The sequence below is a fragment of the Macaca mulatta genome, chromosome 20, assembly GCF_049350105.2.
Source record: "Macaca mulatta isolate MMU2019108-1 chromosome 20, T2T-MMU8v2.0, whole genome shotgun sequence".
NCBI lineage: Eukaryota > Metazoa > Chordata > Mammalia > Primates > Cercopithecidae > Macaca > Macaca mulatta.
Window position 1 is genome coordinate 27,021,287 of NC_133425.1, and position 25,565 is coordinate 27,046,851.

A 25,565-nucleotide genomic window follows, 5' to 3' on the forward strand; every position below is an offset into this window, starting at 1 on the left:
AAGCAACGATCTGTTCCTGAGTATCCAGCATCTGCCAGCCTCTGAGAGAGCTCCTACAGGACTGTCTCCTCAAAAGTGCTGGCTGAGAAAAATCCCTATCATGGTCTAAGGATTTTAGGCACTGCCTCCAGGACCTCGAGTGACAGAGAAGGCTGAGGCACACGGACTTTAAGTGATCCTCAGGTCACACTGTCAGGCAGGGGTGGGTCAGAGAAGAGAAGAGCAACCTCACCACTGCACCTTACTTCCAGCGGAGGGACACAAGGCGACCGGGGACCAGTGCAGTGGTCAGCTGGGGCTCTGAGGCAGCACTCAGGTATTCCCTGGAGCATGTCTGCCTGAAGCCTGTGCAACTCTGCTTCCCCAAACAGCACCTGTGCGCCAGTCCTGGGCATGCAGACCATCAGGCCTTATGGAGAAACACTCTCCATGTAGTGGACGGGAGAAGCTGGGAGTGGCCATTACACCATCATCCTTCCCTACAGCACTGGAAGGAAGCTGCATCTCACTCCTTGTGACAAGCCTTCTGTGCCTTTGATCTTCTGTTCCATTGGAATATAACTAGCGAATGGGTGTATTCCCACACAACAGGATAGGAGCGCTCAGGCCATGTGTGGTGAGTTGGGGGCTGTGGTCCACCCACTCACATTTCTAAGAGGCTGGGTTGTCACAGGCACAGTGAGCCCACCTGCAGCCTTCCACTGGCTTCCTGGAACCTTGAGGGGAGCCTCGCGGGGTCCCCTATGGGGCTCTGACTTTGCTGTTGGCCTTCTAGTCCTCACTCAGGAGTCACTGAAGAAGTCACTAAAGAAGTGTCCTGTTTCCTGCTCAGGGAGAGAGGCCATGCAGGCCGGTGGTCTTTCTAAGGTGACTTTCCATGCCCCTGGGGGTTGAGGCAGAGTGACTAGGCCTTCAGTACCAAACATCAGAGCCCAGGTGCCACCTGGAGATGGAACTGGAGGAAAAAGCAGTGGGATAATATTGGGGACAGGCCTGGCTGGAAGGCAGGGGGCCCAGCTTTTGCCACTGGGGCTGGGCTTTCTTGTTTGGAGGTGGGACACAGTGGGAAGGATCCCCAAAGTCCCCTCCAGCTCTGAGCCACTAATGAGCAGGACAGCTGGAAGGCCCACCCTACAGCCAGAAGTCGGAAATTTGGACTCCTATGTGTAATGTTCGAAAAAACATTTTTTGAAAAAAATAATTGTGTTTTCCTTTTAAACAAGTGTGAGACCAATAAAATGTGGTCTGTGGACTGTTTATTTGGAACTTCACCTGATAACTATTTATTCTTTTCTCTGCAAGTTCAGGTTCAGACAGGGTTTTGCTTTCATCTACAAAATGCTGGGGTGGCAGAGGGGTGCATGGCACAGACGCTAGCCTTCCACTCCAAATGTGTACACCTGACCATAAGTGTAAAACAGGCCCGAGGAAATAAAACATGGGGTTCAAGGGATGCACGGCAAGGGTATGGAAGACATTTCTTGGACGTCTCTGATTGATGGTCCTACGTGTCCCTGCAGGAGGCACAGAGAACCTCCAGGTGGTGATGAAAACAGGAGAAATCAAATGCACACTCAGTCTTGGGTGTGCTGAGGCCTGGCCATGGCTGTTAAAGACTAGGGCCTGGGTGCTGCTCTGAAGCAGGGCATTCAAGCCCAGCCTGGCATTTTCGTGAACCAGCTCCATTTCCCTGTCCTCCCTGCCCTGCTGTGGCCAAAGTAACAAGCACGTGCAGCGCCCCAGCAGGGTCGACACTGCTGTTTCTGCAAGGGTGGCCCGTGGGCCCCTTCGGGACTGGGGGAGGGATGGCACACTCTTATCAGGGCCCCACTCCGCTGCTCCTGACTGCAGTCTCTGAGGACAGGGCTTGGGCTCCACATGCTACAAGATCTCTCTGTGGACTCTGAGGCGCCCTGATGATCAGGTCCTCACCCAGCTGAATTCATCAGCGGGACTAGGAAAGTCCCTTTGTTTCCTCATTCTTTTTTCCCCTCATACTCCAAATCAGGTAACTTGTTAATGTAAGCCAGGAGCAGATTTTTAGGGTTAGTGATTAAATACAAAATGAATGGGTCCTCCTTAGAATTTCCTTTTGTGATGACTTGGGGGAGAACGAGACCCTGGGTGGCACTGGCTGGGGCCCCTCAGCACCTCTCTGTTGGGGTCTTGGGTGATGACTGACTGAGCTATGTGGTCTCGGGCATGTGATTTAACTTCTCTGAACCTCAAGTGCCCACATTTGTATAAGAGTAGTAAGACCACTGACTTCCTGGGCTCCACCGGGGGTTCAATGTGATTTCTCTTCCTCACTCTCATCTTCCTTCAGCCGCAGCAGAGTGGCCAGGTGGACTTGTGTCCTCGGGAGACAGATGACTCACTGCCCATGGGAGGGCAGCTTTCCCATCCAGTGACCTCCCACAACCAGAATATCTTGGCATTCCAAAGTGATGATTTGAAAAGCTACGCCGTACAGCTCAATTACTTTCTCAGGTCCTTTGCCATGCCTCATTTCCTCCCCTGCTTCATTTTCTGTCTTAAACGTAAGACTTAAAAACCTCAGCTCTGGGAGGGATGGTGGAGGTCACTGGATCCCATCCCCACGCTTTAAAAACTAGAGAGAGAGATGAGGAGAACCTGGCCAAGAGGTGCGAAGCTTCAGTTCTATGAGATGCTAAGCCCTGGAGGATCACAGCTTGGTAATGACAGGTGACAATCGATGCTGTACACTTGAAATGCACCAGGAGGAGAGAGCGCCAAGCGTGCTCACCACAATGAGAAAAGCTACTGTGTGGGGGGATGTATGTGCTAATTGGCTTGATTGTGGCGATTACTCTGCAATGTATACGTACATCAAATCCTTCAGTTGTATACCATAAACATACATAATAAACACAAATAAATACAAATAAAACAACGATAAAAAGATAAAGTTGAAAGGACGTGTGGGCCGGCATGTTGGGGGAATCAGCCCCTGAGAGCCCACAGCAGAGAAGGGCAGGGGCCAGCACCTCACGAGGCTGGCCTCGGAAGGGTCCACATCCCTGCTGTGCAGCTAGGCAGCCGGTACCCACCTGGAATGACTGGTAGGACTTCATCTGACTGTCCGAGAGGGCCAATGTGCTCTGGATCAGGTTCTGGAGCACCAGAAAGTGGATGTCATCCACGCTGAAAGACAGGGGGCGGCAGGGCACCATAAGGCCACCGGCACCACTCAGTTCAGGCAGAAACAATTCTTAGGGAAAAAATCTTGAATCTCACAAAAGGGACACAAATGCCAAAACTTCACAAAAGAAAACACAATAAATGATGGTTTCTAGGCTTTACTAACAGGTCCATTTTTGCAGGAGAAAAGTTTCTATTTAGTGGACAGGGGGTGACCTACCCAGAATGGGTTTACATGACCACTAACAAATGTAGTTAGTACTTCCCTACAGAGCTAAAATCAAAGTGACTATTGATTATCCAAGATGGAAAAACAAAACCTGAGCTTTTGGAACTGAGTTTTGCTTGGAAAGCTCATGGGTTGAGAGTTTAAATCCTTTCCTCAATCTACGTTAAGGCTTGGCCAGTGATAGTCAAGGCTAGGGAGTCAGCAACTTTTCCTCTAAAGGGCCAGTTAATACATGCTTTAGTCTTGGTGGGCTCTGTGGAATCTGCTGCAACTATAGCTGACCCCTCTGCACTGTGGACTGAACTGTGCAGATCCACTTACACATGGATTTTCTTTCACCTCTGCCACCCTAGAAACAGCAAGACCAACCCCTCCTCTTCCTATGTCCCTTCAGACTACTCAAAATGAAGACGACAAGGATGAAGACCTTTAAGATGATCTACTTCCATTTAGTGAATAGTAAACAGATTTTATCTTCCTAATTTTGTTTATTTTTTGAGACAGAGTTTTGCTCGTGTCACCCAGGCTCGAGTGCAATGGCATGATCTCAGCTCACTGCAACCTCCGTTTCCTGGGATCAAGTGATTCTCCTGCCTCAGCCTCCCAAGCAGCTGGGATTACAGGCGCCTGCCATGCCCACCTAATTTTTGTATTTTTTAGTAGAGATGGGGTTTCATCATGTTGGCCAGGCTGGTCTTGAACTCTTGACCTCAGGTGATCCACCCGCAGTGCCCTCCCAAAGTGCTGGGATTACAGGCGTGAGGCACTGTGCCCAGCCCCTTATTTTTGTTAATAGTTTCTTTTCTCTAGCTTATTTTCTTGTAAGAGTACAGTATATTATACATATAAAATGCAAAATATATATTAATCAACTGTTTGGTATTGATAAGGTTTCTGGTCAACAGTAGGCTATCAGTGGTTAGGTTTAGGGAGTCGAAAGTTACATGTGGGGCCAGGAGTGGTGGCTTATGCCTATAATCCCAGCACTTTGAGAGGCTGAGGCGGGCAGATCCCTCGAGGCCAGGAGTTCGAGAGCAGCCTGGCCAACACGGAAAAACCCCGTCTCTACTGAAAATACAGAAATTAGCTGGGTGTGGTGGCAGGCGCCTGTAATCCCAGCTATTTGGGAGGATGAGGAATGAGAATTGCCTGAATCGAACAGGCAGAGGCTGCAGTGAGCTGAAATCAAACCACTGCATTCCAGCCCGGGCAATAGAGCAAGACTCCGTCTCAAAAGAAAAAAAAAGTTCTATGTGGATTTTTGACTGTGCAGGGGGTCGGCGTCCCCTCACCCCCAAGTTGTTCAAGGTCAACTGTACTCACCTCTGATGTTCTCGCATAAAAGCAGCACAGACAACATACAGAATGGGCATGGCTGTGTGCCAATAAAATTTTATTTACATAAACAGGTAGTGGGCCGGATTTGGCCCCAGACTACCCCAGTGCAATAGGCTGTCAGCCACCAAGTTAAGTAGCTGAGGAAAAGCTACTCTATATATCAGCACCTACCTGTTAAGTTCATCCTCCTTCCTGGTTTGATCTTTTTCATCCCCAATTGCCAAAACTCGGTACCTGCAAAAGAAACATAAGAACATGTCAATGAAACAAAGCAGCTCCTCACTAAGCAAGCGGATGCTGACTCAAGATGGCCATTTATTGGCTAAAGTGTTGGGAGTGGGAGAAATGTTGAACTCACCAAAAGTCGAGCGCTGTACATGTAAATTAAAATGCGAATATACCCTGTTCTGCCTGGTAGAAGGAGGGCTGAGAAAATGTGCAGTGTTCACCTACTGACAATTATGTGGCAACACGGAAAAATGTGAATTGGCAAAGATCCACTGTTAATTGTAAAAGGAACAGGATTTAAAACTGTGGGTGTGTTACAATCCAAAAAGAAAAAGCACAAGAAAGAAAATGTCCCAGAAGTAATCTAAAAAAATTATTATCATAGAAAAAGGAAAAAGGTGGTCCCCAGAGGCTGGGAAGTGGAAGGGAAGGAATGAAGAAAGGAAAGATGTAGAGCGAAGGGTATAAAGTTACAGTTAGACCAGAGGAATAAGTTTTCATGATTTCAAACTGCATGGTGACCACAGTTAAGGACATATTACATATTTTGAAATTACTAAAATAATAGATTTTTAAGGTTCTTATTGCCAAAAAAAGAAGTTGGTGAGGCGACAGATATGTTAGTTAACTTGATTTCGTCTTTCCTCAATGGACACATATATCAAAACATCACACTGTACCCCAAAAATATATAAAATTATTATTCATCAATTAAAACAAAGAAATATGAAAATCCCCAAAGAGTAGCCATATTAGGTGTTGGAATTACAAACTATTTCCCCATTTCTTTTTTGAGTTTCATGTAATATTATTTTACTGTATTTATACCATGCAAGTAAATTTAAGAATAAATCATAGAACTGTCTTTTTATAAAATACAGCAAATTGGCCATTTGTAGGACATTTCTTCATTTTCTACTAAACCAATGGAAAAATTAATCTTGATTGCAACAGTAAATTCATCTTATAATTTAGTGCCAAGAAAAATAAACTTTTCAGAAAAATGTGAAAACCACCTTTGCTTCCTGGGTTCAAGTGATTCTCCTGCTTCAGCCTCCCAAGTAGCTGGGATTACAGGCGCGTGCCCACCACACCCGGCTAATTTTTGTATTTTTAGTAGAGACGGGGTCTTACCATGTTGGCCAGGCTGGTCTCGAACTGCTGACCTCAGGTGATCTGCCTGCCTCAACCTCCCAAAGTGCTGGGATTATGGGCGTGAGCCCCCACGCCTGGCTTGGAACCGTTTTCTATTTTGCCTTGCCTGCCAGAATGCTCAGGATCACAATCAGTATTAAACTGTTACACTTGCAACTTTTTCTTCTCTCTAAATGGTTCATGGACTCTCCTTTAAAAATCTCTGTCTTCTTTTATGATTAAAAGTTGCCCCATAACTTTACTAAGAATATGTGGAGATATAAATTACAAATCAGTAAACAGGCCATTGGACTGACTTGAAACCATGCCATTTGGGAATTCTGAGGAACAGTTTACTGCAAACCAAAAACAAAACTCGGAATGTGGGTAAAGGAGATCAACTCTGAAAACGAGTACAAACTGCTCTTTAGGCATGGCAATACAGTGGGCGCAACATACGTTATCTGTTGAGTGAATGAAGGAATGAGGTCTTCAACTGAAATGCTGAGAGCAAGGGTGTTGTACAGTTCACAGGCAGAACTGATGGATGCCATCATTTTACAAGGAGAAATTCAGAAAAACAGTGGCTCAAGGGACTTCTTGGGTGAGGATGGTGGAGAAAAGGGATCTACATTTGGAAGATGCTGAGGAAACAGGCCTAGTTCACAGAACTTCAGATTTAAAAATTGTACAGGGTTCTGTGCTCATACCCAAGAATGTTCTTCCAAACGTCGAGTGGTTCCAGACCCTCCTATGTTCAAATCCTGGCCCTGATGCTTATAAGCACTGTGACCTTGGGCATGTTTCTTACACAGGAATTTCCTCATAGGTAAAGTAAGCAAGCTTAGCAAAAAGTACACCAAGCAAACAAGGAAGCCTGAAGGACCAATGGGAGAATGAACATAAATGCCCGGCAGGGTGCTAGGTCCCACTCTGCGTTCAAGTCACCCATGAGAGGAGAGACAGGAGGGCCACTGCAAGGCCAAACGCAGCCAGGCGGGTGCTGGGCACTTCCCGGACCTGCTGATAAGGGAGACAGGGCTGGCCTTTCCCTCTTGCCCTGCGAGGGCCACATGGAACCATCCCAGAAGCCACTTACCTGGCAAACAGCTCCTGCAGTGTGTCTGGGATTTCAAGGTTAGAATTCCTTAGGGCTGAACTGAACTTTTCTTTAAGCTTCTCCACAAATTCTTTAAACTCGTTGGCACAAACCTTTCAACATGAGAGCATGAGAGGTTAAGCCCTTACTCTTCCTGAAGGGAGGTTTTGCTAAGATGCACCAAGGAACATCTTGTAACAAACTCCTGCACCAGCTAAGTCCGAGAGCCACCGACCAGGTGCCTCCCCTGGGCACCTGTCATCTGTCACCTGTCATCTGAGAAGCCTGGTCTATAGAGGAGGCAAAAGACCCTCACCAGTACGCTCAGGAAACCGGGGCACCTGGTGCCAACTAACCTGCAGACAGCCTCACGCCTGCATCGCTGGCACTCTCCCAAGTCCCAGGTAAGAAGACTCAAACATGCCCCACACAGTGCTCCCTCACAGCCTCCCTCCCAGGCCTGGTGCTCCCTGGTTCACCTGTGTAGTCAGCCTTCTTCCTCTGCCCCAGCCTCACACTCCACGGGTGGCCCCCAAATCAATTTCCTCCTCTATATGCGCACTGCAATCGTCTCAGTCCAGACCCAGATCTGAGGAGCAAGCTGGTCACGTCACCCGGTGTGCAATGCGAGACACGGTATGCTCCCGCTCCTCCCTGGCCTGGTGGCTGTGCAGGACGTGGTCCCTGCTGCATCTCGCTGCTATCCTGTTTGCTGTGCCTGCCAGCCCTGCACTCCCTCTCCCCTTACTGTCGCTGCCCCAGTGGTTTCCAGTCTCGCCCAGTGCTGACACCTTTGCCAAGCCCGCTGGCAGACACTGTGGGTGTCTGTGGGTCACCTATTCCATTTTTCCCCATGCTTTCTGATTAGCCAGCCTCAATTTGCTGTGGGGAGGAAGGATGCCCAGCCTCCTAGGATACACCAGGACAGTTTAAGCCACTCATGGCAGCCTGGGTCCCCTGTGCTGTGTCCCACTGTTTCCCAGCCGCGTGGCCCAGGTCTGCCAGGGGCTCCTAGGAAAGGCTGCCCCTTGAGGCAAGGGCCATGTGGGTCTATTGCAGCCCCTCTCCCCCCTGCTTCCTGTTCTGGGATTCTGTTGTGAGGACTTGAGCTCTCATAGTCAACATTTGCAACCAGGGGGTCACTGGCATAGGATGGAAAGCTGGCCCCTGCTCCTGGAGGGGAGTGTGGCGGCAGGAACCTGGGAGCCTGATAACATCTCTGCTCCCCTGCACCAGACCAGGACTACCCTCAACTGCTTGGCATCTGGGAAAAAGGAAGCCGTATACACCATTAGGTTAGGTTTTTCTGTCACTTCCATCCAAAAGCATTGCTGAGCCTGCTCCCCGACCTCTGCGGGCCTGTGCCTTCCTCTTCCGGGAGCTGACTGCACTGTCCTGCAATGACCATGTACTTCTCTGTCTGTCCCACTTGCCTGTGGCTTCCTTGGGGAAAAGGCTGCCTCTCCTTGTCCACTGGCCTTACTTGGCACAAGTCCTGCCACACACACTGTAGAGTCCAGGGTTAGCACAAAAACGAAAGATGAGCAGCCTCTGAGGCAAAGGGCAGGAATTTGGGTCAGCAGACTGCTTCCCTCCTTGTCAGCCACCGCCCTGGCCCCTCAGGACAGAAAACTCAGAAAGAAAACACACACCCAGTCTGCAAGCTTTCTAGGAAGCCTGTAATTTCTGAAGAGATGTTCTATTTTCTTAACAAAACAGGCCCAAGGCACAGCAGCCCTTCAAAGTGGCCTGTCAGATTCTAATCATCTTTAAAAACAGATGCTTGAAGCCAGATCAAGTCAAGGCCAACACCAGAGAGCTGACTCAGTGATTTCTCAAGTGAGCAGGAAACAAAGTCCACGTTCCTAAGGCTGGCAGGGGCACTGTGGGACGAGAGGAGCTGACCGAAGTCTAGATGCCCCAACCTCCAAGCAGGCCGAGCCCTACACCCACACAGGACCTACCTTTGGGTCATCGTAGTCACCTCTTCGATTCATGAAATCTCCAACAAGTGCTTTATCCTGGTACACCTCGGCCAGGCACACTCTGCAGGAAGAGGAGACAAAGCTGGAGTCGGGGAATTGTAATGATGCCGTATTTGGAAACTTCAGAGAGCTCCATTCTCACGTTTCTGGCCTTGGTTGACCGTGAAGCATGAGTTACTTATATGCCTGTTGCGCGACTGCAGCTTTTAAGAACGAAGGATTTGGGGTCAGCCAAACCTGACCTCAGTCAGGTCTGTTCACACTTTACACCTTGGCTTCTCTGAACTTCCGTCCTTCATGGGTAGCCGAGAACACTGAGTCCCAAAGTGTCTCTCACAGGGGTTTGGCCAGGACCATATGGGCTGACCTACGTGAAAGTGTATCATACATTTAAAAACACCAAACAGGCTTTGCAGTTTATTATTCTTAAGTTCTCTAATCTACTGCAAAGCAGGAGGTGTGTCCACTCCACTAACCTTCACATCCCCATGATATAAGGAGAACCTGACTTGCCCAAAAGAAAATGCAGGAGAAGGCGACCAGCCTTTGCTGGGCTCCCATCCGCCAAGCACTGCTGCCTTCATAAAGAGCTTGCCAGGTAGAGACTCATTCCGCTTTACAGCCTGGTAAGGCAAGGGGACTCCCTGAGGTCACACACACAAGGGCGGGGCAGGAGGACAGTTCTCAGCTCTGCCAAGAACATGGTAGAGGGCATCCTGTCCAATGATCCCAGGTCCTGCCTAGCTTGCTGCTGGAGGGAGCCACCGATCAGAGCTCTCAGGAGCTGCTCTGAGGGCCGAAAACAGCAGGAAAAGCCAGCCTCTGCCTCTGCCTCCACCACCTGCTAGGCACATGGTATTCAGCGAGTCAGCCTATCTAGTCTCTGCTTCTTCATCCAAATAAAGGCTAACACCACCTACTTCTCAAGGCCACTATAAGGTCCAAGCAATACCTTGCATGGGAAAGCACCGAGAATCATGCTTGGCCCTCACCCTCAAAAAACCAAGGTCCATCTCCCCAACAGACTCCAACACTTGGCCACCCCATCAGACGCCTCGTGTGCTCCAGCCGCACTTTCTGCCAGACTCTTAAGCAAACGGGATGAAGGAAGAGTAAAGAATGAATGAGAAGTGCTGACGTAACCACGTCCAAGAATGATCAGGCTTCAATGAGGCTTACTTATAGTTGAGATAGGCCTGTGGGTTTTTGACTATGTAGCGAGCTCTTCGTCCAACGGAATGAGATGTTTTATCCAAAGACTCTTCGAACGTGGCATGCAAAATGTCCCGTACCACCTGCCAGGTGACAAATGGGCCCTTCACCTGGATCAAACACAGAGCCAAGACAAAAAGTCAATATCCTCAGAGCCCACATCCTGGGGAATTACCATTAAAAAGTGGACAAAATGTGTTTTGTGCAGCCTCCTTCCTCAGAGAACCCCCACAACTATCACCTCACAATATATACTGGTCCCACCATGTGCCAGACACTGAGGGAGATTCTGGGCAGACAAGCACGGGACGAGGCCTCAGTGACCAGCGGGAAAGAGTGTATTCTGACAAGTGCCATGTGTGACAAAGGTGCCCAGAGGAGCAAGGGGGAACTGCCTGAAAGGGCGCTGTATTAGAGGAAATCATGGGGATGTAAAATGTGTTTAGTTAGAGGTCTTAGTGTCCTAATTATGCATCATGTATGCTCAGAAACGTTCTGTATGTTGTGCTTGTATGCCACGTTAGTAGAAGCAGAATGTACAAAATTAGCGGACCTAGGAGAACATCTTGGTCAATAACACAGAAAGGCAAGGCCGACATGAGAAAGCCGCTTGATGACAGTTATTTTCTTACCTCCCCAAGGATGAGGTGACCCAAGAAGGCTATAAGTTCCGGTAAGTGGTGAGAGTCCACCAACACTGACCTATGCAGGACCCTCCTGCCTCCTCTAGCTGTACCAGGGCTGAAGTAGAGGGAGGGACGCCCCTCTCCCCCATCAGCTCTGCAATGACAAAGCCATTGCAGATGCAGGGAACAGAAATTAGGGATGACAACATGTCACCTTTCAGGTTTTTCCTTGGAAAAGAGGTTGGGTTGGAATTCAGGAGAGGACTGAGGGATGAGAGAACAGTGGATAAGTGGTCAAGACAAGGGATCTAATAGTTTGCAGGCAAGAAGCATCTGGGCACAGAGCCTCAGCTGGGTTTCTCCTGCCTGGCCTGGCTGAGACCCGGAGGCACACCTGGGCTCCTCTGAAGCTGCCTTTGTGGCACTACTGCCTGAAGGGGCCCTGGACTGGCCTGGCAGAGCTTTTTCCTGGAATGCAAATAGGAGGTCTTTCTGCCTTGTGGACCAGCCACGCCAGTGAGCCAAGAGGTACCAGAGGTGACAGAAACAGTGTGAGAAGTATCCGGTCAAGAACAGAGAAAGAGCAGGGTAATGACATGCAATTGGCAGATCGTTCCAGACATGATGGGCAGTTATAGGAAGGTAAATAGGAGCTTTTCAGGCAATGAAGGTGGGAGGAAGGGAGCCGGACAGGGTTAGATTCCTGGTGAGGAGAGAGAGAGAACAGCTCTGAACTAGTTTGCCTGCAGCTAGGCAAACATTTATATGTATACAACTGAAAGCTAAAAAGAAATGTAGAAAAACAGAATGGTATTAATTTGTAGGATTAGCTGGGCATGGCGGGGTGCGCCTGTAGTCCCAGGACTAGGAGAGGCTGAGGTGGGAGGATCACTTAAGGCCAGGTTGAGGATGCAGTGAGCTGTGATCGTGCCACTGTACTCCAGACTGGGTGAAAAAGTGAGGCTCCACCTCTCTAAAAAAGAAAACGTGTAGGATTCTGGGCAATGTTTTTCCCAGGGGCCAAGCAGAGCAGCTGAGAGGAGTGGTCCCTGGCTGGGAGTCCCCGGGAGGCTCAGACAGGAAGGAGCTCCGAGAGAGGGGCAGGCCCACCTCTGGGCTGGGCTGGTTGGTACCTTGGTGTTGAGGACATTGCTGGCAATGCGGCACAGCACGAGCAGCCCGTCCTCCTGCATGGACCAGGTGACGCGAAGCCGCGTCATCCGCTGCAGGGCGCTCTGGTCGGCTTCATCATGGTAGCGCAGCCTTTTGCTTTTTTCTCCTGGGAACTCTCCTAAAAACACCAGAGGGAGAAGGGAGGAGGCCTCTAACACCTGGTTTGGAGCTGTCACTCTACAGAGGGGCAGGGTCCCTACCCAGCCAGTGAGATGTGACTAATGGTATTGGTTATTACCCATTGTGTCTAAAGTCACACAACTAACTGCAAAAGACTCAACCCTTTTGATAGATTTTATTTCTTTTTAAACCCCTTTCATCATTTATCTTGATAAAATTTCACAGGCACAGGTTGGAAGGCTCAATGCAGCCTCTAGTTAGTTATCTGCCAGTTTCCAATCTCCCCCACTGTGACAGAGTCCTTTGAAGGCATCTTGTACAGAAGCCTATGGCGCGTGCTCGGGGCGTATCCACCAAGTGAGCAGGACCAGGGACTGTGCAGTCACCGGGCCCCCACACTCCCTTGCTCTGTGACTGCACGGGCGTTGTGTAGACTTTAGTGCATCTGGGGACAATAAGGCTTCTGCTCCAGGGCCATGGAGAGGGTGGAAGGATACTGCATATAAAACATCCAGCACAGAGTGGTGGCTACTAAATAACTAACATCAGCAGTGAGATCTGTGTACTTAATAACTAAACAGCACCACCACCACCACCAAAGCAGCAATCTACCATCAGGGAATATTCACTGTGTGCCTAGCATTGGTTTATGCTTTTTCAATGTATTATCTTAGAATACTACTTTATAGCAACCTTATGAAATGGATACAATTGTTATCACTGTTTTTTGTTGAGGAACACAGAGACATACAGTGACTTGCTGAAGTCACACAGCTGAGTCAGCTGAGTCAGCAGCAGAGGGAGGATCTGAACCTTGAGAGCATAGCCATGGGGTTGCCAAGGTCTCCTGCCTAGGCGAGGTACTGATAGCACCTTCACAGGACAGACACCATATGCCACTGCCAATCTCAAAAGGCTGTTGAGCGAGTAGCGAGTGTCTTCCAAATTAAGGCAGAAGAAAAGTGGGGCAAGGAAATTTGGACTCGAAGAGACACCATCACATTTTGCAGTGTGATAAATTCTGGTTTTTGAGCCAAATTGGTGCTACACATATCTACGAGAGGCGAAACTGAGGGGGCCATTTCAACTGATGGAATGCTATTTGTTATGAATGCCAGCCAAATAAACCACTAAAAACAGGTTCCTGTTTAAACATTCTGTCTTTATCTGAAATAGCTACCGGCCATCAGTGGCTGCTGTTAAAACTCGTGAACCACTTAGGAAATACAAAAGTGGTCAAAAAACTAGACGCTGGTCTCCTTATCACCCCCTCTGCTACAAATACTGGCTGGATGAAGAACTCAAAATGGCAGTCTAAAAGGCACCATACAAGGGGTGCATCAAATCAGAAGGTGCTGCAGGCTTACGCGACTCCCAGCTTCCCTCTAATTTAAAAATGTAATGGGCCCAGCATGGTGGCTCACTTGAGGTCAGGAGTTTGAGACCAGCCTGGCCAATACGGCAAAACCTCGTCTCTACTAAAAATACAAAATTAACTGGGTGTGGTGGCATACGCCTGTAATCCCACCTACTCAAGAAGCTGAGGCAGGAGAACTGCTTGAGCCCAGGAGGCAGAGGTTGCAGTCGGCCAAGATCATACCACTGCACTCTAGCCTGGGCGACAGAGTGAGACTGACGCAAAAAAATAAAAATTTAAAAATTAAAATGCAACATGCCTTTGAACTTTGGCTTGATTAGCATAAACACAGATATTAAAAGGTAAACCCCCCCCAAAATTAGGATTTGGGCTAGTTGTGATGAGGCTGTTGCTGACATTTTTTCAGCTAAGATGAAACTAGGCATTTGAACTGAATGAGTTCCTAAAGTCAGAAGCTCTAAAAGGGAAGCATATGGGACACTCGAGGCTCTCTCGTCTGCCAGATGGATGTGGAAATAAAGCAACCATCACAGAGAGTCAGTGCCACACATCAAGGGAAGGTGGAAACTCGCGTTGAAGGACAGAGCTCAGGCCCGGCTGGAGTGAGGCTGTTGCATGTCTCCAAGCCAAAATGTAAAGACAAGACCCAGTAAATGTAAATGATCACAACTTAACCTTTCTTTCTTCTCTTGATCTTCTTCCCAGGGTCCTTCTTCAGCCGCTTCCGCTTCTGGCTTTTCCCACCCCTCACTCTCCGGTTTCGGTCCAGCGAGGGCTCTTGGTCCACCTCAAACTGCTCTTCCCAGTCAGCACAGAGCTCGGAGCCTACTCTTGCTTCCCCCCAAATATTCAACCTGCTGTTGCCTAGACATAATCACAGGAGACAACAGTTTCAGGATGAGTGCTATAAAGGACAGGAAGGCCAAACTGAACATAGGGTGGTCGTTTAGGCCCTGAACTGGTACCATATTTACTTCTGGGGTGAACCCTCAGCACACGTACCTCTGGCACTGAGAGGCAATGGGCGCTTAGACAGAAACGTCTGGAGCCTCACTGTGAGTCCATTCTCTGCGGCAGTGTTCTCCTGTGAGACAAGCACAGCACTGGGATGAAGCATGAACTTCCACGAATCCCCAGCCGCCCAGAGTAACAAATGCACCAAGGTCTCTTAGGAAGCTAAGGGCCGCTGTGCACGGACAGCCAGGGGCTGGAGTCTCCTGCCACCCGCTTTACCATTGCTCATGTACTCCCTCCTGGAGGACCTGTGTCACCCAGATCTTCTGATCCTTCTTTAAAAAGGAATACCTGTCCACGTCACAGAGTAAGTTAGAATCCACTGGGAAAAAAACAGGCCAGGCACACATTTGAGGGGCCTGACGCACTTTCAATACAGAGGCCAGTATTTGTGTCTCTGGTCAGGCAGGGAGGGACAGGAGGGTGAGTAGCGAGGACCCCTGAGATTGTGGTCCATTGTGACACATGCCCACCTTTTTGGCCTGGTTGATGATGTAGCTGGTCCAGATCCAGTTGCGCTTGAGGTGTCCATAGAAGCTGGAATCAAGCCCTGCGGCACCCAGCCCATCTCCGGGGATCAAGCCTTCATCCACCACCTCACGACTTCCACTAAAAGACAGGAAATCAACAGAAAAGAACGCTTCTTGGTCATCACTGAAAAAGAGAGCCCATGGCTTGGGGTGAGGGACATTATTTATAACCAACTTTCACCTTTCCAGAAAAACAGCCCAGAGGTAGCAATGAAGAATTTGGGGGCCCTAAGTGTTGACTCTTTTTCACTTTTGCAAGATAAGTCAAAAATCCAGATTTTTATATAAAATTCCTAAAATAAATTTTGATAACTGATTACATTTTTAAAAACAAGATGTGGGCTAAATAAAGTATGTCTGGAGCCAGCCCTCTGCAGCCTCTGCACCAGAGACACAGGCCGTCTGGCCTGACATCCTAAGCCAGACAAGGGCCGGCAGGCATCTGAAACGAGCACCACCGCAGCCCAGTCCCGGCCGGCCGCGCTTGGGACGGACACGCACGTGGTGTACTCCAGCATGGCGCACTTGCGCTCCAGGTTGTGCTTGTCCATGGCACTCTCCTGCTCCTTCTGTAGGCTGCCCTCCTCGTCGCTGCCCTGGTCTGTGCTGCTGTTCTTCCTGACGCGCGGGCAGCGCACCACGCCTGGAAAACCAAACATCAGGGTGACTGATCACACCTTCCTGTTGCAGCTCTGGTGGCTACTGCCTGTGGCTGAGTGGGGAAGAAGAGTGGATTCCCCGCCTGTGAAAAGGCTCCCTGGCCACTGGGAGGTCTGAGATTGGTAAGACCTCTTCATACAAAATATCCATACAAGAAAGTCAGAGGGAACAGAGGAAGAGAGTTGGAGTACTGGTGGGTGACCTGAGGAAAGGGTTTATGCCAGACTGAACTCACTAAAGACAGAAGGCAGGCAAGGCAGTAGAGAGAGCCCGGCAGGCTCAGGGAGTCTAGCGCAAGGGAAACCCAGGCCTTCCTGTCTCTCAGAAAGTCCCGGGAGCTGCTGGCGCCAGGGTGGCAGAAACGACGGCCCTTGCTGGTGGAGGCAGGAATGGGGAGGGGCCTGCATAGATAGATTGCTGAGATGTACTGCATGAAGCAGGCCTGGGCCCCACCTGGCTCCAGGAGCAGCCAGATGTCTCCTAAGTGCTCAAGAGGTTTGCTAATGGAGTTGAGAAATGATATCCAGTTATTCTATAATACAGAAAATTGCATTTCTTGCAAAGAAATATAAGATACCACTAAAAGCACTGCTTGATAGGTGTGGGAAGGTTTGTAGACTCTAAAGACTCTCTCCTAGCATGCTCGGAGACCTCGGCTCGATGGCATGGCTGGTGGGGCCTGGGCCGCGGGAGCTCAAGCCCCACACCCCGCAGCTGGAACTTTACATGAGACGCCTTGCCCAACTTCACCTTGGCCCATATGGTGGTGGCAGTGGAGTTCTCAGCTTAGAAATTAACTAAGATTCAGGGAGGTTACAAGTAGCTTGCCCGAGGTCACCCATTTGAATGGACCCTTGAAACTAACAGTATTTAAGGCAAAGTTTCTCATATAAATAACAGCAGCACAAGTCTGCTTGTGAAAAATGCAGACTCTCCGGGTAGGGCCCAGTAATCAGCATTTAATATGTTCCTCAGGTGATTCTTACGCAGGCTAATGTTCATGCAGCACCTACTCTAAAAGATGATTGCATCTCATTATATGATGCTTTTTCCCTCATCCTTGGGGCAGAACCTCTTCAAATGTTTATTGAATGAAGGGATAATCAATGCCTGATTAATGGGCTCAATAAGCCTCTGCCATTTCTGCTCATCAACACCTAAAGGGATGGAAATTCACCAATTGTCAGGCCTGAAAAACTCTGGTGCAAATTCAAGCTGGTTCACAAATTTTTATCTACATATAAAATGCAGGGGAATTAGGGCATTATTAAAATCTAAATTGGCAAAAGCCTAGCTCACTGCTGAATGCCGAGGATTCTATGAAACACAATGTTCTAAAATATGTCTGGACCCATGAAAGTTTCTAAATACAAGTGCTATTACTCTTGGCATTAAATAATTCTGCCAAGTAAAATGTGTGACTCTCACTTTGCAAAAATCAAAATGTGATACTGGATCTTCCAGCTTCAAGAAGGGAGGAGCAGAATGGAACTCCTCTTGGAGGTGCAAGCTGAACGTGATTTCCTTTCCCTCCTGGTAGAGGTGGCAGGAAAAGGCCAGGTGGAGAGAGGCCTGGAGGAAAAGCACTGCAGGGGAGGCTCTCTTGCTTTCTGCAGACCCTCCATGCATTTGATCCACATTTACAGGAAGCCAACTGTGCACCCGGCCTTTGCGACACATCGTGGCGATGGAAGCCAACTATTCTAAACATGAGGAACTCACAGGATGAAATGGAATGATGCTAATAAAGCTGTGGACAGGCTTTCTCTGAGAGGTGATGCCTGGAGTAGGAGTGGGCATCTGAGAAGCAAGTGAGGGAGGGAGGGCCCTTCTAGGGAGGGAGAGGGGTGTGGGCAGAGGCTCCCAGCAAAGCCCAACTCAGCAAAGTCACCAGCACATCGTGTCAGTTCCCTCCAAAACACCTCTAGTCCTGCCCTGTCCTCCCCACTGTCACCAGTGGATGCCACTCTCCTCCCACCCACATGGCCTCCTCTCTTTCTCCAACATACCACTCAGGGCCTCAGCTTGTGGCACTGCCCCTGCCTGGGATGCCCTCCCCAGCTCTGGCCCTGGCTCTGCCTCATCCTATAGGATTCAGCTCCAATGTCTCCTCCACAGCAAGGCTGCTCCTGAGCCCTGGAATAAACACCCCTGCAACCAACACCCGGGCCCTCATCGCACTCCTGTGAGCTGTGTCTCCTCTTCACACTAGATTCCAAGTCTCATGGAGGCAGGGCGGGGTGTGTCCTCACTGCAGCATGGTCAGGCAGAGGAAGTGACACACAGCAGGTGTTTAATAAATACCCACTCAACGAACAAATGAAGACAAAGTGCAGCTACCTGGGCTCAACTGGGTGGGGGAACTGGGAGCACCCCACCCATTCAAGGCCCACCACTCTCCTTTCGGAGGGAGCCCCAGGGGTGCTCTGGGCCTCTGGGGAGCACTCGGAACACACCACTGGTCGAGGCGACTCCTAGGCTTTTCTAGCCCTAAATCCCAGTTAGCACACAGAAAGGAGCAAAAGCAGCCAGGTCCAGCCAAAACAGCCGACACCCACCTAGTGGGGTGTTGAGGCAGACGCACTGCAGGTCAAACCAGTAGTTTTCCACATCCTGCATTGAGTTCAGGACATAGAGGCGCCTCTCGAAGGGCCGGCTGCTGCGCGCCAGGTTGTAATGTGGGTCGCAGATGGTGGTGTCAACAATGACTGCATTCTTCTTCAAGAAGATAAAGACCTAACGGGAGACACCAGACAGGGAGAACCCATATTGGGTTTGGCTGCTTGGAGACTGTTAAACAATCAGAATCTCCTTCGTTTCGACTTGAGAGACATTACCTGATCTTTATCCTGAAACTTTTCCGTGGGACCAAACTGTAGCAGCCCCATGTAGCACAGCCTCTGAAGGTTCTCCACCACCGAAAAAATGTAACGCCTAGAAAACAGAGGGGGCGGGAGGTTCCCATCACCCCACACTCGCAGCCAGCCGCAGAGGTCTGCATGTGGGGTGAGGGGTGTGACTTCCTTCTTCTCTTTTCCACCTGGTGGTCACTGGAGGACCGGTCTCAAGCTGACACTGTACTGAGGCCCAGAACTACCCAACCTAATACCCAACCAGGGCCACAGAGATCAACCCGACACTGGGGATTTGATTTGGAAAGTAAAAGTAATGAAAGGGGGAAAAAAAAACATTCCCGTACTTGCAGACATTAGCAGCAGATTTTACTTTAAAAGAACCTTCAAATCAAGTAATAAAATGTACCAGTCCATACTTCCATTAATATTAATAACTTAATAAAAATCTTGAGTTTTTGCAAGCTGGAAGTTAGAAACCTTTTCCTCTTCCTGGTGAATGATGGCTCAGAGCCCTGACTAAAGGGTTTGTTTAGACCTGCGGCCACTCTGGATCAGGTTCAATGGCCTCACCTCTTGTACAGAAGCTGCTGCCGGATGGACCTGGGGAGAAAGCGGATCAGCGTGTGCTTCTTCAGCGGGTGGTTCAGAAAGTCCTCCAGGTTGTCCACCTGAAGAGGTGATGTGCAGGTTCAGCTCGCCCTGGCCCCCAAGAAACTTGAAAAAGTGTTTGCCACTATTTTCTGAACATAGTCTCCCTGAACCTGCCCACTAGGCTCTCCTTCCTGCCTCACCAAGTGCCCGTGCATCTCTGCCTTTGGCCTTGCTGCCCCTCCCCTCCAGCCCAACTACCACACTGCAGGGAGCAATAAACAGGTGCCCTCCTACCCTGCTGGTGGGCATAGAAATTGCTAAACCTTTCCTGGGGGCAACACAAGAATATATACATTTATATTAAACAAGAAAAGATGAGATGGAGAACACGCGTTCCTTTTGAAGCCAGTGATTCTGCTCCTATCCTTACCCGAAGGAAATAATGCTGGAGCCGCCAATCTATGTCTACTAAAAGGTATTCATCAACATGTCATAATAAATACCTACTCAACGGTAGCAAGAAAGTGGAATTTAAATGTCCAAAAATAGAAAATATTATAGTTAAATAAATTAGACAGATAAGAATACCATGAATCTACTTAATATCAAGTCTAAAAAAGTTAATGATACAAAAAATATGAAACATTCTTTAGTCAAAAGCACAGACAATAAGAGAGAATATAGTTTCAATTCAGTTTTTTTTTAAAGGGAGATCACACACATACCCGTGTACACACAAGTATGTATGGCATAGCAATGAAAGACTACAAAAAACTTACCAAGATAATTACTTAGTAGTAATTATATCTCTGAGTGATACAGTTATGGGTAATTTCTATTTTATCTTTCTCTATTTACCAAATTTCTAAAAACAACATGTTTTATTGTTGTAATATAATTGTCTTCTTTCTGTCTACCTACCTACCTACCAATAGATCCATTTAGAAGAATGACTCTTTGAAGTATTTACCCCTGATCAACCACCCACCCATCCACCCAATCATCTTTCTAATCTAATCTAGTCTAATCTATCTCAAACAAATCCTTAAAGTATTTTCCCTTGACTAAGCATCCATCTATCCATCCATCCACCCATCCATCCATCCATCTGGGCAACCCTGGGTCTTTAAGTATCCTCCCTTGCCCAGGTGAGTGTAGGCCTCCCAGCCCAGAGCCGAGGGGCCAGTCCTGTGATGGCTCCTGTCACCAATACCTTGTAGCTGACTTGCACAATCTGGACGAAGATGGAGAGGGGAAGGCAGAGGAGGATGTCGCTGACGAGAGCCCAGCCAAAGCCGAAGTCCCTGTGGACTGGGAGCGGGGGGATGTAGCGCATCCACGAGGCATCGTCCACATACACTAGGAAAAAACTCACAGTTACCCCTGGCAGCCAGGATCCCAGTCACCATGGTGACATATGGTGACATCATCTCCCAGGAGGTCTTGATGTCCTTACCCCCAACTCGAGGAAAACTCTACTTGTCAGGCAGGAAGGAAGATGAGGAAGAAAGCCTGCAGGTTCAGGAAGTGTGGATTATGTTTCCATTTGGATCAGAGGCTGTAGCCAGTTTACACAAGGATAAGGAACCATCATGTTTCTCCCTGGATCCTACTACTGGGCCTGCCTGCCCCAGGTGCAGGAGTGGCAGGGGCCTCTCACCTGTCTCCGTGGCGAGCTCCACTTCAGCCTCCCAGGTAACACTGCCTTGGCTGTCTTTAGATGGGGCTTCAGAGCAGGCCTCCCAGGCATTTCCAGAGGAGGACGGCCGGATGCCTGCCCTGCCCGACTCCTGCTTTATCGTTCTCCGTTCACTGATGAGGCTTGGTTTCTCCACAGTGCTGCTGCCAGGGTGCCCGTAGATGAGGTACCACAGAAACATGTGGACCATCCGCAGGCGAGGCATTTTGGGCAGAAACCCTAGAGAACGCCCCAGTCCGGGAACTAAAGCAAGAAAGGGAGAGGGCGGTGCTTGAAAAATCCCATATTGAATTCAGTCTAATTCATTAAAAAGCGATTGAGTGCCATTATGTGCCAGGGCCCAGAAAGATGGCAAATATTCTTACTGTCTTAGAGCTTATTTTCTAATGGGCAAGGACTGATAATAAAATATAAGATCTAAAATAGCCCATCAGATGAAAACAGCTGGTGCAGAAAATAAAGCACGGATGGGAGGAGGGCTGCAATTCTACAAAAGGAGAGGCCTCATTGGGGAGCCTTAGAGTGAACTCCAGTTGGTGAAGGAGCTGCCGGCAGTGCAGACCCCTTGGGGCGTGCCTACAGGGCAAATGCAAGGGGCCTGAGGTGGGGGTGTGCCCCGCACATTCCTGGAAGGGGAGGCAGAGCAAGGAAGGAGAGTACAGAACCTGTGGCAGGAGGGCAACCGAGCAGGGCATCAGCAAAGAGGGTGGGAAGGTTTGGATGCCCCTCCACATCTCACGTCGGCATGTAATCCTCAGTGCTGGTGGTGGGGCCTGGTGGGAGGCGTCTGGGTATGGGTTATCCCTCATGGCTTGGTGCCATCTTCATGAGATCTGGTTGTTTAAAAGTGTGTGGCACCTCCCCCAACTCTCTCTCTTGCTCCTGCTTTTGCCATGTGATGTGCCTGTTCCTCCTTCACCTTCCATTATGGCTGGAAGCTTCCTGAGGCCTCAGCAGGACCCAAGCAAATGCTGGCACCATGCTTCCTATACAGCCTGTAGAACTATCAGCCAATTAAGCCTCTTTTCTTTGCAAATGACCCATCCTCAGGTATTCCTTTATAGCAGGCTAAGAACGGCCTAACAGAGGGCCTGAGAAGCTACTGGATAAGGATTTCTGGCTTGATGAGAACTGTGCCAAATATTCCATAATCTCAGTTTTTGTTGTCTTTTTTTTTTTTTTTTTTTTTTTTTGAGACAGAGTCTCGCTCTGTTGCCCAGGTTGGAGTGCAGTGGCGTGATCTCAGCTCACTGCAACCTCCACCTCCCCGGTTCAAGTAATTCTGCCTCAGCCTCCCAACTAGTTGGGATTGCAGACACCACACCAAGCTAATTTTTGTATTTTTAGTAAAGACAGGGTTTCACTATGCTGGCCAGGATGGTCTCAATCTCCTGACCTCATGATTCACCCACCTTGGCCTCCCAAAGTGCTGGGGTCACAGGCATGAGCCACAGTGCCCAGCCATCTCCATTATTTTAAAGGAGCTTATTTCTTTGTTGATACAAATGCACTGTTGCTTGGTTTTCCCCAGTGAGAGATGACGGCTGCGAGAGGAGGTAGGCACAGCAAGAGAGTACAGGACAAGCAGTCAGAAAAGGCCCACCCGAGGAACACCTGTGCTGCCCCTGGTCCATTCGAGTGCAAATGCTGTCTAGCTGCACACACTCATGCTGCTGTTCCTCCTTCACCTGTGCCTTCTAACAGGGGAACCTTGACAGTAAATGCCACACTGTGGGGCTGCAGCCCTGGGAAACGGAAGTCACACACACAATCTCTTCCACTTGGAATCCCTGGGTCTGCTGTGTCTCGGACCCGATGCTGCCTGACAGACAGTCGGGCCCCGATGAGCCAAATTTTCCCTCCTTCCTGAACCAGCATATGTGCCGTGGCCTGGAGAGGAGCTAAGCATCCTGATTATAATGCCATGGCCACCTGCCTTGCTCAGCACAAGTTCAGAAATGAGGGAGGAGGGAATCCGTCAGCGCTCCAACTCTGAGGAAATTATAGGAGCACTCAGACTCATCAATGACTGTGCTGCTGGGGGATTTGTCGAGTCGGGACAGGGAGAAATTTTCTGTAGTTTGTAGAATGTTCCAGCTCAAGGACATTCAGCAGAAGAAATTATTCATTCCTCATATTGACATCTAGCTGGATTTTGTCAGAGTCTATCCAAAGCCTTGTAAGGTATGGCAGGCAGAATTGTCCCCATTTTGCAGATAGGCAAACAGACGCTGGAAGAAGTTATGCGGCCAGAGTAACAGGATCCAGCCCACAGCTCAGATGCGATTCTTCTGACTGTGGCTCAGAGCTCGAATGGAGACGACCAAGTGCCTCAAACATCGTCATACAAACAACAAATCAAATGTAACTAAACACAGACAAGAAGCTGCTGCTTACCTACAACGGGGTGATAATTTCTAAGCTGGGTTATGCCCATTTTCTTATCACTTTTTTTCATCCGTCCACTTTCTGATCTAGAGGAAGCACTCAGCTGAGAGTCCCCTGATCCACTTGGGCCCTCTTTTCCTTGACTGTCTTCTTCTGCCTCCCCTTGGGGCACTGGAGGCTGGGAAGTTTTAACCCTGCAGTTCAAATAAACATGCAATAATGTACCGAGAAAATCAAGGGCTAAGAGAAAGGACAGAGTCTGTCTGCGTGAATCAGATACAGCCTCTTGGCCTGGGGGTTTCAAATTCTGCTCCCTGTAGGGGCCAGGGAGATGATGCAAACAAAATGTCAAGTCACTGAAACTTTTGGGGGTGGTAGGGATTGTGGGGCCCTGGAGAGGGCACCCCCACTTATGGGTGCTGCCTTGTGAGACAGGGAATCCAATATGCTAGATCTCTGACATATGCATCAATGCTAGAAGTCAGGAATTATATGAGAAATTAACCAGCAACCTATTCAAAGTATGTGTGGCCAATACTTAGCAGATCCCACAAACCAGCATGTGCAAGCCAGATCAGCCCTCTGCCTGCCTGTGAGAGTTTCTAGCTGAGACACAGCTAAGAACTTTCTCCCTCCCCTGAGTTTTCTCTCAGCTCATTACATGGTTTATGAATGAAATTAGAGAAGATCTGAGAAAGGCAACCAGAATCACTGTGAGCCATTATGAGAGTGAGTGTCAGACTTCAGAGGCCTACGATGGGGAGTGCTCTGTCCACACTCTATCAGACAGAATAAAGACCATTAGGACTTTCTTCCCCCCTACAGAATCCTGAAATTGGTCCTTATTTAGACTAGGATATCATGGACCATGAACTCCAAACCAACAAATCCACTGATCCATGAAGGTATAAAGAAAGGGCTCTTATGGACTGCTGCAGGCTGACACACAGGCCTGGCAGCCTTGCTATGGGTTCCTCCCAGGCGCCTCCACTTGCCTGTTGGCTGTGCTTGAATTGGAGATCCGGAAGCGGACCTGCTCGATGGCACTTCTCACCAGAGGGTCGTTCTGGTCCATGGACGGGTGCACCACCAGATCCACCTGGAGAGAGAGGTTGGAGCATCCCACAGGTCAGAGAAGAGCTGAGGAAGACTTGGCTCCACAAGTCGATTCCTGGTGGAACCTCAGTCACACCTGTTTTCATTAACATTTCCAAAACACAATTAGGAGATCGAAACAAAATGTGTTGCTGAACAGTATGCTGGTGCAGCTATTGGCAGCCAAACCCCTCAAGTGACCAAGCAATCAGGCTCTGCCATGGGTGCCGGGGCTGCTCAGCCCTACTGAGGAATCGGGCCAGGACACAGAGCCGTCCCCCTGCAAATCCCTCACTGGGCTGTCACAGCCCACTGGTTTCTGTTGCTACCTGGCGGGCTGCTCTGTACCCCCTTCCCACTATCTGAGAATTTCCCAGTTGCTCGTGAGTCCTGAGGGCTTCCATCTGGAAAAGGTAAGCGGCTTTCATTAATCTACCCTTGCTGAGAGTGCCATCATGGGACTCCTGCCAGGCGCACGTCCAAACAAACCGGCAGAGAATTAGAGCTGCTTTTGTTGTTTTACCTTTTCCGAGCTACTGAAGCTGAACAGTTAAGGTGGTTATCATTTCATGAGAGATACACAAGATGAAAAACAGACTGTGTGGAAGGGAAGTAACTTGAACGCTCAGCAGGGAGTCGGGGAGTGGAGCACGGTGTGTGTGAGCGCACCAGTCATGCTGTGGCAGGTGAGGATGGCCAGGACCCCAGGGAGCCATGCTTCTTGCCTGTCTCTGCTGAGGCAGGGGACAGCAAGGTCAGGCTGTCTGAGTATCCACTCTGGCCAGCAGCTTCATGCTGAACACGGGCTCAGATAGATCTGGAAACGGGGCAGGCAACAATGCCTAGACGAGGGCTCCCGAACGCCACTCTTGGCTCATTTTCTCCTGATCCTCATTTGTGAAATAAGGACCACCCCACCCCCATCCCCAACCACCAGCTTTGTGGTTTTGTGAAGCTCAAATGAGATGCAGTGAGGCAACATTTCAGAGAAGTCAAAGGCAAGGGAGAAATATACAGCACTCACATTGCCCCACTTTCCACAGCCAAAC

General features: G+C 49.2%; 1 protein-coding gene across 4 annotated transcripts in view; it reads right to left on the reverse strand.

The window, feature by feature from the left end:
- The window catches only part of GTF3C1 (general transcription factor IIIC subunit 1), an 86,575-nt gene that overhangs the window by 13,257 nt on the left and 47,753 nt on the right, over positions 1-25,565 (reverse strand). For all 4 annotated transcript variants that reach the window (XR_013411608.1, XM_028840741.2, XM_077985647.1 and 1 more), the window contains exons 13-29: positions 24,417-24,520; positions 23,431-23,615; positions 20,995-21,276; positions 20,548-20,693; positions 19,314-19,411; positions 18,726-18,822; positions 18,447-18,624; positions 15,730-15,871; positions 15,172-15,307; positions 14,687-14,768; positions 14,360-14,548; positions 12,147-12,304; positions 10,355-10,497; positions 9,155-9,236; positions 7,191-7,303; positions 4,901-4,963; positions 3,072-3,165 (exon numbers count right to left, since the gene is read on the reverse strand). Coding sequence is in view for 3 of the 4 variants with exons in the window: in XM_028840741.2 (XP_028696574.2) it covers positions 3,072-3,165; positions 4,901-4,963; positions 7,191-7,303; positions 9,155-9,236; positions 10,355-10,497; positions 12,147-12,304; positions 14,360-14,548; positions 14,687-14,768; positions 15,172-15,307; positions 15,730-15,871; positions 18,447-18,624; positions 18,726-18,822; positions 19,314-19,411; positions 20,548-20,693; positions 20,995-21,276; positions 23,431-23,615; positions 24,417-24,520 (2,292 nt within the window). In the remaining variant the exon portion in view is untranslated. The remainder of the gene's footprint in view (positions 1-3,071; positions 3,166-4,900; positions 4,964-7,190; positions 7,304-9,154; positions 9,237-10,354; positions 10,498-12,146; positions 12,305-14,359; positions 14,549-14,686; positions 14,769-15,171; positions 15,308-15,729; positions 15,872-18,446; positions 18,625-18,725; positions 18,823-19,313; positions 19,412-20,547; positions 20,694-20,994; positions 21,277-23,430; positions 23,616-24,416; positions 24,521-25,565) is intronic.